Source organism: Coregonus lavaretus, assembly GCF_964263955.1.
Source record: "Coregonus lavaretus genome assembly, chromosome: 12".
Classification (NCBI taxonomy): domain Eukaryota; kingdom Metazoa; phylum Chordata; class Actinopteri; order Salmoniformes; family Salmonidae; genus Coregonus; species Coregonus lavaretus.
Genome location: NC_139999.1, coordinates 52,614,740 through 52,631,765, shown reverse-complemented (window position 1 = coordinate 52,631,765; position 17,026 = coordinate 52,614,740). Strand labels below are relative to the sequence as shown.

General features: G+C 43.2%; 1 protein-coding gene across 2 annotated transcripts in view; it reads right to left on the bottom strand.

Moving 5' to 3' along the window:
* LOC311137995 (TOX high mobility group box family member 2-like) overlaps positions 1-17,026 on the bottom strand; it is a 142,639-nt gene that overhangs the window by 52,151 nt on the left and 73,462 nt on the right. For both annotated transcript variants that reach the window (XM_084172640.1, XM_084172641.1), the window contains exon 3: positions 8,858-8,917. In XM_084172640.1, the coding sequence (XP_084028766.1) occupies positions 8,858-8,917 (60 nt within the window). The remainder of the gene's footprint in view (positions 1-8,857; positions 8,918-17,026) is intronic.

Below are 17,026 nucleotides of genomic sequence, written 5' to 3'. Positions count from 1 at the left end.
CATAGGGTGGAAAATATTATCTGATGCAATCCTGAATGACTGGTTCCTTATCAACAACTGGGCTACACCCCGAATGGCACCCTATTCCCTATGGGTCCTGGTCAAAAGTAGTCCACTAGGGAATAGGGTGCCATTTGGGACTCAGCCCTGGTTTTCTGAAAGTCCTACAAAAACACATTAAGACTGCCATTAGATTAATTTGATCACCTATACGGCAACATGGAAAATGTACATCTTGGCATGGCAAAGGACCCTTACACAAATATACAGCTGTGCATTTATTTCCAGTCCTGTGTCAGTAAACTATTTCAAACAGAAGGCTTTTAATGGGTGAAAAAGGGAGCCATTTTCCAAATCAATCGGAAAAAAAGCCATGGCGAGGAAGAGAGAGAGAGAGAGAGAGAGGGGGGGGGAGGGAGGGAGGGAGAGCTTTTTGCTGCAGCAACAAATATCCCTGCACATCTTTTTCGCTTTGTCTCCTGCCCCTGCTTCGTCAGCGAACGGCTAGCAGAAATATTTTGGCAGCCGCTCTTTGTTTTCATTTTCACAAAAGATGGAGGGAGAGAAAGAGATGTGGAGGGGTAGTGGTGGTGGTGGAGGGGAGGGGAGTGGAGGGGTGGTTGAGCGCGGGAGGGGAGAGGAGAGGAGGGAAGGAGATGGGAGAGGAGAGGAGGGAAGGAGATGGGAGAGTAGAGGAGGGAAGGAGATGGGAGATGGGAGAGGAGAGAGAGAGAGAGAGAGAGAGAGAGAGAGAGAGAGAGAGAGAGAGAGAGAGAGAGAGAGAGAGAGAGAGAGAGAGAGAGAGAGAGAGAGAGAGAGAGAGAGAGAGAGAAAGAGCAGTGGAGGGGGGTAGAGAAGGAGAAGAGGATAGGGGAGGGGAGGGTTTTCAGTCTGCCACTCTCAGTCCCAGACCCAATCTAAACAGTGGGAGGAAGCTGTAAATCAAACTAATGGGACGGCCTGGTAATTCCTAGCAGCAGGGCCGGGGCGGCGGGCACAGACGGGGACCCCCAAATGACGGGAGTTTACAAAAACCGTGGCGGCAAGGGCTTTAATCAGCGACAACGATCCAATGATACCGTCTCCCCCAATCAGAGCATTTCCTGTCAGTCACACAAGACCGATTTTGACCAATCAGGCGCGCCGACAGAGATTGGGTTGCGGCCAGCTAGCGAATTACCAATCTCATTTAGAAAGGGGAGAAAAAATGAGGAAAATGAACTTGAGCTCCTATAATTCTGGGATTGCGTCCCAAATGGCAACCTATTTCCTATATAGTGCACTACGTTTGACCAGAGACCTATGTGCCCTGGTCAAAAGTAGTGCACTATAAAGGGAATACGGTGCCAGTAGATACATCAGGAATGTGACATCATAATCAGAATGAGTCTACAACGTCTCATTAGAAACATGTGTAGAGTTAAAAACGAGTGGATAGCTGTTGAAGGCTGTAAGGTATGTGTGTGTATGCGTGTGTGTGTGTCTCCAATACCTAAAAGGATGGTGTTCAATTACAATCGCTGTGAATTTCTCGTGAATACCAGATCTGCTAATTTTTTTAAATGAAAAACATGATTCTGAAACCTATACTATGACTTATTTTGCCATCTAGAAAACACAGCCACATTGTTGGCATTCAGACACTTTGTTATTACACCACCACACCAGGGATTGGCCTGAAATCTGTGCCAAAGCTTGACGACACAAAACATGGAATGCGGCAAAGAAAATACGAAGAAACATGGTATTTCAAGTGAAACTATTTTCAACTTGTACAAATGGAAAACAGGCAGCCCCAACTTGAAATTAGACATTGCCAGAGGCTGCCTTTTGTAAACAGAAATCAACGGGGTACGGGTGGGGAGGGGTGGAGAGAGAACTGTAATTTACTACAGTGAGTCAGAGAAAAAAAAAAAAAACGCGCTTCACTTCATCATCAGGCCTTTCAAACCTGTTTCAAACAGGCCCTCCAAATCATGATCCATAATTATTTTTTATTTGATGCTGCTAGTGCTTGGATACAGCACCGTATACAGGCGAAGCCAAGCCGAGGAACGTGGTCGTGCTATAGTGTAGGAGCGGACTGACTGACTCACTCTGCATGTAGAACCAGCGGACCACTTGGCAGCCATGGCGCTACAACAGGGCCAATCAATAAAACCTTGTTACACTAATTGCGAGATTATAATCTCCGTTAGCTACTTCGGCTGCATATCCAAACAGTCACTCCATTAAGATAATTATTCCTGCTACTCTCTCTCTCTCTCTCTCTCTCTCTCTCTCTCTCGCTCTCTCTCTCTCTATCCGACCGATTTTCCCAAACGTCTATTATGCTAAACTAATACTTAAATCATGGTGGAAATCCATAAAAAGGGAATTTACTGTTGTTATGGTCATATGGAAGATGACAGTGTTTTTTTTAAACGCCCACGTCTTCATTTGAAAGATGATGAAGGGGTTAGACAGTTGTACTAAGCTCATGAGGCATTTATAAAATATTCAAGAATCAGTGGCTATATAATATAATATATATCAAGAATTGTATTGATTATCAGAAATGGCTGTAAATATAAATGAGTGGGCCTTTAACACAGAATTAATACATAAAAAATATCTTAATATTCTTCTACTTCAGTTCAGTTCAGTGCAAGAGTTTTCAACTCAAGTCTACTGAGGGAGGGAGGGAGGGAGAGAGAGAGAGAGAGAGAGAGAGAGAGAGAGAGAGAGAGAGAGAGAGAGAGAGAGAGAGAGAGAGAGAGAGAGAGAGAGAGAGAGAGAGAGAGAGAGAGAGAGCACTTTCTGGGCCCTCCAGGAGCAAGCTACAATAGAAAAGTCAAGCTCACAGGCATTTAGTCCAGTCTAGAGGTATAGCTGGGGAGGGTTTTCATGTCAGGGCTAAGTCCCAAATGGCACCCTATTCCCTATGTAGTGCACTACTTTTAACCAGAACTATATAGGCCCTGGTCAAAGTTGTGCACTATATAGGGAATGGGGTGCCATTTGGGACACACCTAATGTTCCCTGCTTGGTGCTGTATCGATCTGGTGAGACCGGAGCAAAGGGACAGTCTCCGCTGGTTACTCTATTGTACACTGTTGCCACGACGATCGCGAGTGACCCTGGGCAGACAAAGGGCTAGTTGAGGCCGGGCCAGAGGCCTGACCTTGTCTTTTAATCAGCCCTGTTTCGACTGTCGCCAGAGAGAGAGAGAGAGAAAAGAGAGAGAAGAGAGAGAGAGAGAGAAAGAAAGAAAGAGGCAGGTGGGGTGAAAGAGGAGAAGAGGGAGGGGAAATAACTAGGGAGAGATAGATGGAGACAGAGAGAGAGAGAGAGAGAGAGAGAGAGAGAGAGAGAGAGAGAGCTAACTAGGGAGCGATAGATGGAGACAGAGAGAGAGAGAGAGAGAGAGAGAGAGAGAGAGAGAGAGAGAGAGAGAGAGAGAGAGAGCTAACTGGGGAGTGATAGATAGGTAAAAGGAGATATAGGGGAAGGATATAGGGCGAGAAAGGACAAGTGGAAGAGACGGAAAGAGATAACTAGGGAGAGATAGAGGCAGAGAGAAGGGAGAGAGATAGGTAACTGGGGAGAGATAAAATGAGATAGGGAGGAGAGGGGAGGGAGAGAAAAATAGAAGAGAGAAATAACTAGGGGCCAATAGCAAGAGAAGAAAGATTGAAATAGAGAAATAGAGAGAGAGCTAACTTGGGGAGATAGCTATAGAGAAGTCAAATGTCTACTGTTTGCTGATGATCTGGTGCTTCTGTCCCCAAACAAGGAGGGCCTACAGCAGCACCTAGATCTTCTGCATAGATTCTGTCAGACCTGGGCCCTGACAGTAAATCTCAATTAAAAGACAACAATAATGGTGTTCCAAAAAAGGTCCAGTTGCCAGGACAAATACAAATTCCATCTAGACACCGTTGCCCTAGAGCACACAAAAAACTGTACGTACCTCGGCCTAAACATCAGCGCCACAGGTAACTTCCACAAAGCTGTGAACGACCTGAGAGACAAGGCAAGAAGGGCCTTCTACGCCATGAAAAGGAACACAACATTTGACATACCAATTAGGATCTGGCTAAAGATCAGTTATAGAACCCATTGCCCTTTATGGTTGTGAGGTCTAGGGTCCGCTCACCAACCAAGAATTCACAAAATGGGACAAACAAAAATATCCTCTGTGTACAACGTAAAACACCAAACAATGCATGCAGAGCAGAATTAGGCAGATACCCGCTAATTATCAAAATCCAGAAAAGAGCCGTTAAATTCGACAACCACCTAAAAGGAAGCGATTCCCAAACCTTCCATAACAAAGCCATTATCTACAGAGAGATTAACCTGGAGATGAGTCCCCTAAGCAAGCTGGTCCTGGGGCTCTATTCACAAACACAAACAGAGCCCCAGGACTGCAACAAAATTAGACCCAACCAAATCATGAGAAAGCAAAAAAATTATTACTTGACACATTGGAAAAAAATTACAAAAAAACCTGAGCAATGCTGGAATGCTATTTGTCCCTAAACAGAGAGTACACAGTGGCAGAATACCTGACCACTGTGGCTGAACCAAAATGAAGGAAAGCTTTGACTTTGTATAGACTCAATGAGCATAGCCTTGCTATTGAGAGAGGCTGCCATAGGCAGACCTGGCTCTCAAGAGAAGACAGGCTATGTGCACACTGCCCACAAAATGAGGTGGAAACCGAGCTGCACTTCCTAACCTCCTGCCAAATGTATGACCATATTAGAGACACATATTTCCCTCAGATTACAGACCCACACATTTGAACTCCCATATCTGTTGGGTGAAATACCACAGTGTGCCATCACAGCAGCAAGATTTGTGACCTGTTGCTACAAGAAAAGGGCAACTAGTGAAGAACAAACACCATTGTAAATACAACCCATATTTATGTTTATTTATTTTCCCTTTTGTACTTTAACTATTTGAACATCGTTACAACACTTTATATAGCCATAATATGACATTTGAAATTCCTTTGGAACCTTTGTGAGGGTAATGTTTCCTGTACATTTTTTATTGTTTATTTCACTTTAGTTTATTATCTATTTCACTTGGTTTGGCTATGTAAACATATATTTCCCATGTCAATAAAGCCCTTTCAATTGAATTGAATTGAGAGAGAGAGAGAGAGAGAGAGAGAGAGAGAGAGAGAGAGAGAGAGAGAGAGAGAGAGAGAGAGAGAGAGAGAGAGAGAGAGAGAGAGAGAGCTAACTGGGGAGAGAGAGAGAGAGAGAGAGAGAGAGAGAGAGAGAGAGAGAGAGAGCTAACTGGGAGAGAGTGAGAGCTATATAGTGAGAGAGCTATGCTCTCAGCTAACTGGGGTTAGGTCGATGCGCATGGGAACAGTGGACATGACAGCAGATCTGACCCCATTTCTTTATGACTCATCACAGTGATCGAACTGAAACCGCCACCATAGATAGTGGAGATTACGGTGCCCGATTAGCCGAAGATACAGTAGGGACATTACAGCGAGATGATTTAGACAGTTTCAGGCAGTTTGGAGGCGTAGGTTCTCCCCCCCCCCCTAGAACCACTGACCCAAATGCATTTTAATGTAGTAAAAAGGATAAAAGGGTAAAAGAACATAACAGTAAAAGGATATGCAACAGACAGATAATAGAGAAGTTGAAGCCAGGAAAGGATTGTGCATTTTTGCTATTAATAATGGATATCAAAGTACAGCATGAAGATAGGTAGAAACTGCTCCTCCAATAGAAATCCCAGATCACGCTGGTAGGCGATGTCATGGCGATGTTGGCTAGCTAATCTCATGAGCAGAAACACTTCATCGGGTCTAACGGTCGTCTCGCACCTAACTGCTCATGTGCAGGCCGTCAAATCAAAGGCACTCATTCGATATAAAGTTGTTTTGGGCGAAAATGAAAACGTGTCCGTTTTTCACATTCACGAGGTTGGAGTAATAACATGTTCGACTACTTAAGACATTGGCTCCAATCTAGGTTGTGCCTTTAGATTTCTAGAAAATTATCATAAAAAAATATATATATTTTACTTCTCTCATTGACATCTCAAACCCCAAACCCTGGCCTGGTCTGCAATCATTCCCAGAAGTTTTGCAATGTTGCGCCTCTGGGTTTAGAAACTCTGTGTGGATATGTTCTATATGTTGTGTTTCTAGGGTATGATCATCTCTATAAGTTAGAACAACAGTGCAGCGTGATCTGATAGAGATATTTTTGGCCCACTCAAATGATTGCAATTGACAAGGACAAGTGCCTCTCCCTGCTTTGTATGGCAGCGAGGCTTACGACGAAATTCAACAAATCTCCCAGCTCAAACGCAACATATGGCAACCCATGTGTTATAGCCCAGCTGTGGTCCAATGCACTGTACTACAGTACACACGCTGATGCATTCAGTCCTGTGTTCTCATGAATCTCAATGGAACCAATTTTGTAGGACCCCCTTTCACAAATCCAGTCTTCAAGGTCCCCAGCACTACTGGTTTGGTTTCATTCTTTCCCTCTAATCAGGAACTGATTAAGACCTTGAACACTTTCGGGCCAATTCAGAGTTGAGATAAGCACGTGCAACTCAGACTTTCATGTACAGTGCTATGAAAAAGTATTTGCCCCCTTTCTAATTTTCTCTACTTTTGCATATTTGTGATACTGAATGTTATCAGACCTTCAACCAAAACCTAATATTAGATAAAGGGAACATAAGTGAACAAATAAAACAACAATTACATATTTATTTCATAAACAAAGTTATGCAACACCCAATTCCCCTGTGTGAAAAAGTAATTGCCCCCTTTCACTCAATAACTGGTTGTGCCACCTTTAGCTGCAATGACTCCAACCAAATGCTTCCTGTAGTTGTTGATCAGTCTCTCACGTCACTGTGGAGGAATTTTGGCCCACTCTTCCATGCAGAACTGCTTTAACTCAGTGACGTGTGGGTTTTCAAGCATGAACTGCTCGTTTCAAGTCCTGCCACAACATCTCAATTGGGATTAGGTCTGGACTTTGACTAGACCCTTCCAAAACTTCCAATTTGTTGCTTTTTAGCAATTTTCATGTAGACTTGATTGTGTGTTTTGGATCATTTTCTTGCTGCATGACCCAGCTGCGCTTCAGCTTCAGCTCACAGACGGATGGTCTGACATTCTCCTGTAGAATTCTCTGATACAGAGCAGAATTCATGGTTCCTTCTATTAAGGCAAGTCGTCCAGGTCCTGAGGCAGTAAAGCATCCCCAAACCATCACACCACCACCACCATGCTTGACCTTTGGTATGATGTTCTTACTGTGGAATGCAGAGTTTGGTTTTCGCCAGGCATTACTGGAACCATGTCATCCAAAAAGTTATACTTTTGAATCATCTGTCCATAGAACGTTCTTCCAAGAGTCATGATGATCATCCAGGTGCTTTTTGGCAAACTTGAGTCAACTTTTTGGACGAGATGGGTCCCATTATGCCTGGCGAAAACCAAACACTGCATTCCACTGCATTCCACAGTAAGAACATCATACCAAAGGTCAAGCATGGTGGTGGTGGTGTGATGGTTTGGGGATGTTTGCTGCCTCAGGACCTGGACGACTTGCCTTAATAGAAGGAACCATGAATTCTGCTCTGTATCAGAGAATTCTACAGGAGAATGTCAGACCATCCGTCTGTGAGCTGAAGCTGAAGCGCAGCTGGGTCATGCAGCAAGACAATGATCCAAAACACACAATCAAGTCTACATGAAAATTGCTAAAAAGCAACAAATTGGAAGTTTTGGAATGGCCTAGTCAAAGTCCAGACCTAATCCCAATTGAGATGTTGTGGCAGGACTTGAAACGAGCAGTTCATGCTTGAAAACCCACACGTCACTGAGTTAAAGCAGTTCTGCATGGAAGAGTGGGCCAAAATTCCTCCACAGTGACGTGAGAGACTGATCAACAACTACAGGAAGCATTTGGTTGGAGTCATTGCAGCTAAAGGTGGCACAACCAGTTATTGAGTGTAAGGGGGCAATTACTTTTTCACACAGGGGAATTGGGTGTTGCATAACTTTGTTTATGAAATAAATGAAATAAATATGTAATTGTTGTGTTATTTGTTCACTTATGTTCCCTTTATCTAATATTAGGTTTTGGTTGAAGATCTGATAATATTCAGTATCACAAATATGCAAAAGTAGAGAAAATTAGAAAGGTGTCAAATACTTTTTCATAGCACTGTAAATCATTAATTTATGTTAATAGGGGGACAATGTGAAAATATGAGTTAAGCGTGATGATCTCAAGTCTAAATATTACCCAATGTGAGTGGAATCATTTTATTCCCGAGTGGCGCAGTGCTCTAAGGCACTGCATCGCAGTGCTAGCTGTGCCACTAGAGATCCTGGTTCGAATCCAGGCTCTGTCGTAGCCGGCCGCGACCGGGAGACCCATGGGGCGGCGCACAATTGGCCCAGGGTAGGGGAGGGAATGGCCGGCAGGGATGTAGCTCAGTTGGTAGAGCATGGCGTTTGCAACGCCAGGGTTGTGGGTTCGATTCCCACAGGGGGCAAGTATGAAAAATAAATAATGTTTGCACTCACTAACTGTAAGTTGCTCTGGATAAGAGCGTCTGCTAAATGACTAAAATGTAAATGAATCTCTGTCCATTTAATGACAATCAATTATTTAACTACCAGGTATGGATCAGAAAACCAGCAATACCTTGAGGCTGTGCTTTCAATACCCCTGAATGTAGAATAGTAGCTTTATTTTCAGACCTTATCAAATCCGAGGCATGACTGGTCATGTTCTAGTCCAGACATATAAAAAAGGAAGCAGGCGTTTCATAATTTTTTAAAAAAAAATGCCCAACTCACCTGATTTGGGGAGAGAAACTCCTGGTTATTTTCATTCATGTACATGTTGTCACCATCAAACTGTAAGGGGAAACAGAGAAACAGAGTGGGAAAAAAAATCAGTCAGTGCATATAAAATCAGTCAGGGCACAGAAACCGTTTGAACGAGTCCAATTACTCCATAGTAGTCGCCTTTAAACCACACTGGCTCAGTGGCTCTCGTGGATGTCAGTAATTACAGTTCATTAGAGCCCCATATAATTAGACCAGTCAGACTAGTGAAACTCACACTGCTCCACTTGCCCGCAGCAGCCCCAGTGTGAGTGTGTGTGTGCGTGCGTACTTGTGTCTGTGTGTGTATGTGTGTGTGTGTGTGTGCGCCTCAGTCAGTGTGTGTCTCGGCTGTGACTTGGGCTCCCATTTGTCTCACACGAGGTGTTGACGAGGACGCCGGAGAGGTAATCACACCAGCACAAACACAACACAACACAAAACGCCAGTCAGGGCCCTACGGAGGTCAAGAGGCCCTTTAGCTCAACGGCCCTTTAGCACTTTCACACTCCGTCAGAGAAAAAAAAGACCGCCAGAGAGAAGCTGTTAGACAAGCAGGGCAACCATCTATCGGGCCAAGGCCGGGTGGGCGAACAGGAGCTTGCCCCTGAGCAAAGGGGGATGGTGGGTGTTTAGTGCGGTAGGTGGGGGGGGGGGGGCGTGAGAGGGGCAAAGGGGGTTGGCGGAGACCGATGGTGGCCGCTCTCGCTGTAGCGGTGATTAACACTCGTGTCACAGCCAGAGGTCGCGGCTTGGAATGCTTTACACTTCCCAGAGGCCTCTCTGTTCTGTCTGCCACTAGTTGGCACTCTGCTTTTATGAGAAAGCAAAACACACGAGGAGAAGTCAGCCAAAAGGGCCTGTAGAGCTAATGCAGCTGTACAGTAAGGTCATTACATTCTGGTGGAGCAGTACTGTAGTGTAGGTCTACACTATTTTCAAACTGCCAAGAGATATAGGCTAAACAATGGAAGCTACTGTGTAATGTAGATGCTGAAAAACCAGTCCATTAGGATATTAGTCAAAGCTAAGCCTTTGAACCTGTAGAATGTATGCCAAAGTGGAGAGATGTAACAAACCATTCTTTACTAATATAAACCAATATACTGACAGTAGGGGTGGGAAATATGTGCAATGGGCTTTACAGTACACATATTCCAATGTCGTTCCATTTGACATGCTCCAAACCAGAAGCACATCCACTGTCATACCCACCATTGCTACCGTACGAGGCTAGATGACGGCAATAACTAGCATTATATAATTTGTCACCTACTTCTCATCACTCTCATATTCATCCGTTAGATAGACTCGATGCTTTCAGCATAATGAGTTCTCCTTGAGGGCACCATTCGTTTGTGGGCCACAATCATTGGATGATGGTTACACACTGCAAATTAAATCAATGTCTTCAATTACATCGGTAAGGAAGGAGAAAAGGCCACGAGTGCTTCTGAGTCAATCAGGAAATGAATGGAGAGGAATGGTAGCAATGAGCAGTTATTGGTGTTTTCACACATGATATGGGTCCTCTCAGAGCAGCTGGAGATTGTTTGTGATATTTATATACAGTGCATTCGGAAAGTATTCAGACCCCTTCCCTTTTTCCACATTTTGTTACGTTACAGCCTTATTCTAAAATTGATTAAAGTTAAAGTACACACAATACCCCATAATGACAAAGCGGAAACAGGTTTTTTGAAATGTTTGCTAATTTACTAAATACCTTATTTGCATAAGTATTCAGACCCTTTGCTATGAGACTCGAAATTGAGCTCAGGTGCATCCTGTTTCCGTTGATCATCCTTGAGATGTTTCTACAACTTGATTGGAGTCCACCTGTGGTAAATTAAATTGATTGGAAAGGCACACACCTGTCTATATAAGGTCCCAAAGTTGACAGTGCATGTCAGAGCAAAAGCCATGAGGCCAAAGGAATTGTCCGTAGAGCTCAGAGACAGTATTGTGTCGAGGCACAGGAAGGGTACCAAAACATTTCTGCAGCATTGAAGGTCCCCAAGAACACAGTGGCCTCCATCATTCTTAAATGGAAGAAGTTTGGAACCACCAAGACTCTTCCTAGAGCTAGCCACCCGGCCAAACTGAGCAATCTGGGGAGAAGGGCCTTGGTCAGGGAGGTGACCAAGAGCCCGATGGTAACTCTGACAGAGCTGCAGAGTTCCTCTGTGGAGATGGGAGAACCTTCCAGAAGGACAACAATCTCTCAGCACTCCACCAATCAGGCCTTGATGATAGAGTGGGCAGACGGAAGTCACTCCTCAGTAAAAGGCACATGACAGGACAACAACCCTAAGCACACAGCCAAAACAACGCAGGAGTGGCTTCGGGACAAGACTGAATGTCCTTGAGTGGCCCAGCCAGAGCCAGGACTTGAACCCAATCTAACATCTCTGGCGAGACCTGAAAATAGCTGTGCAGCGTCGCTCCCCATCCAACCTGACAGAGCCTGAGAAGATCTGCAGAGAAGAATGGGAGAAACTCCCCAAATACAGGTGTGCCTAGCTTGTAGCGTCATACCCAAGAAGACTCTAGGCTGTAATTGCTGCCAAAGGTGCTTCAACAAAGTACTGAGTAAAGGGTCTGAATACTTACAGTACCAGTCAAAAGTTTGGACACACCTACTCATTCCAGGGTTTTTCTTTATTTTTTACTATTTTCTACATTGTATAATAATAGTGAAGACATCAACACTATGAAATAACACATATGGAATCATGTAGTAACCAAACAAGTGTTAAACAAATCAAAATATATTTTATATTTGAGATTCTTCAAATAGCCAGGCTTTGCCTTGATGACAGCTTTGCACACTCTTGGCATTCTCTCAACCAGCTTCATGAGGTAGTCATCTTGAATGCATTTCAATTAACAGGTATGCCTTCTTAAAAGTTAAATTGTGGAATTTCTTTCCTTCTTAATGCGTTTGAGCCAATCAGTTGTGTTGTGACAAGGTAGGGGTGGTATACAGAAGATAGCCCTATTTGGTAAAAGACCAAGTCCATATTAACAGCTCAAATAAGCAAAGAGAAATGACAGTCCATCATTACTTTAAGACATGAAGGTCAGTCAATACGGAACCTTTCAAGAACTTTGAAAGTTTCTTCAAGTGCAGTCGCAAAAACCATCAAGCGCTATGATGAAACTGGCTCTTCATGAGGACCGCCACAGGAAAGGAAGACCCAGTGTTACCTCTGCTGCAGAGGATAAGTTCATTAGAGTTAACTGCACCTCAGATTGCAGCCCAAATAAATGCTTCACAAGAGTTCAAGTAACAGACACATCTCAACATCAACTGTTCAGAGGAGACTGTCACGGAATCTGCCGAGGCTGCTCCTCCTCCTTGTTCGGGCAGGCTTCGGCGTTCGTCGTCCCCGGAGTACTAGCTGCCACCGTTGAATGTTTCGATGTTCGTTTGGTTTGGTCTGTCTGTTACACCTGTGTCCGTTTGGTCTTGATTATGTGCCTTATAAGTTTCCTGTGGTTGTTTTCGTTAGTTGTGTGTTATTTTATTTCCTGTCTGTTGGTGGTATCCTGTGCAGTACTCTGGGATTGTTATTGTAACGCACTGTGTTGCGTTGTCGTTTTGCCTCCTCGTTAGAGGTACTTTATTTTGTACTGGTTGTACATTTAGTAAAGTCTTGTTTGACTTAGCTTATGCGTCCTGCGTCTGACTCCTCTCAACGCACCCACATCAACAGTGACAGAGACTGCGTGAATCATGCCTTCATGGTCGAATTGCTGCAAAGAAACCACTACTAAAGGACACCAATAAGAAGAAGAGACTTGCTTGGGCCAAGAAACACGAGCAATGGACATTAGACCAGTGGAAATCTGTCCTTTGGTCTGATGAGTCCAAATTTGAGATTTTTGGTTCCAACCGCTGTGTCTTTGTGAGACGCAGAGTAGGTGAACGGATGATCTCCACATGTGTGGTTCCCACCGTAAAGCATGGAGGAAAAGTTGTGATGGTGTGGGGGTGCTTTGCTAGTGACACTGTCAGTGATTTATTTAGAATTCAAGGCACACTTAACCAGCATGGCTACCACAGCATTCTGCAGCGATACGCCATCCCATCTGGTTTGCGCTTAGTGGGACTATCATTTGTTTTTCAACAGGACAATGACTCAACACACCTCCAGGCTGTGAAAGGGCTATTTGACCAAGAAGGAGAGTGATGGAGTGCTGCATCAGATGACCTGGCTTTCACAATCACCCGACCTCCACCCAATTTAGATGGTTTGGGATGAGTTGGACCGCAGAGTGAAGGAAAAGCAGCCAACAAGTGCTCAGCATATGTGGGAACTCCTTCAAGACTGTTGGAAAAGCATTCCTCTTGAAGCTGGTTGAGAGAATGCCAAGAGTGTGCAAAGCTGTCATCAAGGCAAAGGGTGGCTACTTAGAAGAATCTCAAATATAAAATATATTTTGATTTGTTTAACACTTTTTTGGTTACTACATGATTCCATATGTGTTATTTCATAGTTTTGATGTCTTCACTATTATTCTACAATGTAGAAAATAGTTTTTTTTAAACTTGAATGAGTAGGTGTGTCCAAACTTTTGACTGGTACTGTATGTAAATGTGATAATTTAGTTTTTAATTTGTAATACATTTGAAAAAAATTACAAAAACCTGTTTTTGCTTAGTCATTATGGGGTATTGTGTGTAGATTGATGAGGGAAAAAAACTATTTAATCAATTTTAGAATAAGGCTGTAACGTAACAAAATGTGGAAAAAGTGAAGGGGTCTGAATACTTTCCGAATGCACTGTATATATATCATATATTTATATCATGACAAGTCTTACAATGCATTATAGCCGCATCATAAGGCATTATACCTGGATGCTTTAAAGGGATTTGTTATTATATATATATATATATGGCACTGTTTCCACATTCTAACATTTTAGCATTTGTGGCATGAATCCCATTCAAGTCATGGGACCGATATATATATATATATATATATATCGGTCCCATGACTTGAATGGGATTCATGCCACAAATGCTAAAATGTTAGAATGTCGAAACAGTGCCAGGGAAATTTAACCAAAGCATGGCTTGCTGTCAAACCTTGTCCATAGACTGCTTACAGGGTAAGGAAACCAATATTTCATTTTGTAATTTGGGTAAACTTTCCTTTAAAGTAAAATGTTACCCACGTGTAACCAATGTAATGGAATAGAATAAAGTAACACAATATAATTAAGGTTATTCTATTTGACTTTAAAACTATAGTTTCTAAGGGGGGAGAGAAAGAGATTGAGTGAGTGAGAAATAACACAAAGCTCGGTTAAAACCCAGAGAAGTGATGGTGAGGAAAGAGTGAGAGCTTGTTCAAACAACTGATACACATTTGACACCAACCACTCCAGTTTGCTGAGGTAAAAAGCACATAGAGAGAGTAGCTATAAATAGGCAGCTGTTTGTGTAAACCTAAGCCACTGTCAGTTTGAAGTGTGCACTAGCACTGAGGTTATGGAACAACAGTTGAACGCAACCTATCACACAGCTCCCAGCCACAAATGAGTATTCCAATCTATAGTAGTACATCAAAATGGCATACATGGATAACACAACAGCCAATACAAAAAGGCTCAACAAGATGGCTGCCAACCATGTGATGTACACACTACTACACAATCATACAGTGCATACATGTAGCTGCGGCGGTGACTCCATGGTTTTCCACAGGGCCGTGACTAATCGCCTGTCAGTCAAAGTGCAAATGGGAACAGGCACCAGTCAAAATACCTGTGTCAGGACGCTGGTCATTAGAGCATTCAGAGGCTGCCAGATAGCACTGAAGGACTGAGGGGATGGTCTGTTTTCAATGAAGTAGATATGGATCAGTTGACTGTGTGTGTTCCCTCTGCAGTATGTTTAATCTGCTCTGCTGTGTGTGTGTGTGTGTGTGTGTGTGTGTTCTATGTTTGCACTCCTGTATATGCTGTTTGCTCTTCTATATATATGTGTGTGTGTGTGTGTGTGTGTGTGTGTGTGTGTGTGTGTGTGTGTGTGTGTGTGTGTGTGTGTGTGTGTGTACTGTATTTACAAATCTGTGTGAACCGTGTGTCCTATTCAACACCACATGCAAAGACAACGCCCAATAAAGATAACAAATTCAACTGTCATATTTTTTTCCATAACAGACCTGAACTGCCACACCCCTTCCACCCCAGACCTGGGTTCAAATACTATCTGAATTCATTTAGCTGGGCTTGATTAGCTTGCCTAGCGCAATGACACCAATAGAACACTCATAACAGTGCAGCCCTGCCCAGCTGGCATTCAAGGCAAGCTAAAGCAATCACTAAAAGTATTTGAAAGATTTCAAATAGTGTTTGAATCCAGGTCTGTTCCACCCTATGATCCCATTCATTCTGGCGATGAAGCATGGTCTTCATTACGCCAAACTAAGACGCGGAGCCGCGCAACTCCGCTGAGGAGGAACATAATTGTTTTTTTATTGACTGAAGGGGTAAGAAATGAATCGGAACAGCAGAAAACCCTCCGATAATAAACATTCAAATGTGGCCAAATGGGAGGGAGAGAGAGAGAGAGAGAGAGAGAGAGAGAGAGAGAGAGAGAGAGAGAGAGAGAGAGAGAGAGAGAGAGAGAGAGAGAGAGAGAGAGAAAGAGAGAGAGACATCAACACAAATCGTGCGAGAGCATGTAAAGCACCGAGAAACGGGAGAGAAATGAAGAAATAGCGGCAGGGGACTGTGTTTAACCGGTCGAATGGATCCCGGGAGATGCTCATTCTCTTTCTTTTGATGAGCTTAATTGCTACTATCAGTGTTGTGATATAATATTAATCTAGGTTTAATGCTCCTTTTTACTGTCTTGTCAGTCACATGGAGGGTTTTCGAGAGGCCGGTCATTCCTCAAATTACATCTCGACTGGCTCGGCTCATAATGTGAGCGATTTCTTTCTTCTTTTTTTTTTACACAAGAAAGAATAAGAAAATAGGCCCCTTTATGTCGAAAATGTGAACGTTTCGAAAGCCTGGATGATGACTAATTGTGGAATGCAGTTACCGTGGTCCTTGTGAATGGGTGCGATTGAATAGGTTTGGTGGTCTACTAGATTACACATGAGGCTGGGGTTGAAACGAATGGCTTTCAAGCAAAATGCACGGATATCTCACCTCTGACCCTGTGTAGGTGTCGAGTTACAGATGGCTGAGCACAATCGCACCACTGTGCTCAATTGGACACAATGAAAACAAAGCTAATAACACATCATCAACCTTGAACTCCACCTACTCTCCGAAAACACGGACTCATAAACCAGGTGGAATGGAAACACAATTGAAACATATTTACCATAAACATTTAATTTGTGTGGAAATAGATTGATCAGACAGTCGAAATGTGTCTCAATACATTGACACCGAACGTGCGTCCGAAACAAAACCTTCACTCGTACTTCAATCAGGCGCATAGCAATCTGCTTTTTGAGGTATATCGAGTGTTTCATTTATTAAAGCAGTAGGTGTGCTTATGGCTGAACTGTGGTGGACTGGTGTCTTGATATCAAGGCCACGAAACCAAGTCTGCATCCTAAATGGCACCATATACCCTATATAGGCCATGGTCAAAAGTAGTGCACTAAATAGGGAATAAGGTGCCATTTGGAATACAGCCCAAGTCTGTGGATTCCATTAAATATATTAAACCAGCTTGCATTATATCATGCAAGGCACAATAGGAGAATATCAAGGGCAGTCCCAAAGGAAGGCAACAAAGGCTCTCTCTCTTCAAGGGAATAGTTATGAAATAGCCAAACAGCATTTTGTGCACTGTTCTGCTCCGTCTACACGGCAATGCGCAATTTCCAGAAAAAGTGGAAAAACGTTAAGGGGTCATTGCGAGAGAAAGGAGGGAAAAGGGAAAAAGTTAGCGAAATACCTGTTCTTTTGCATGAGTGGCTTTGACCAACAAAATAAAAAAGATAGTGTTTGATGATTGAGGCATCAATCACTTGAAGAGGAAGTCAAGGACTGCAACGAGATCAACATCTACATAATTCTATTTTTGAATGATCTGTTTGATGTTGGCTGATCATTTAATTTTAATCTAAGGTGATATATCAACTACAGAAAATACAT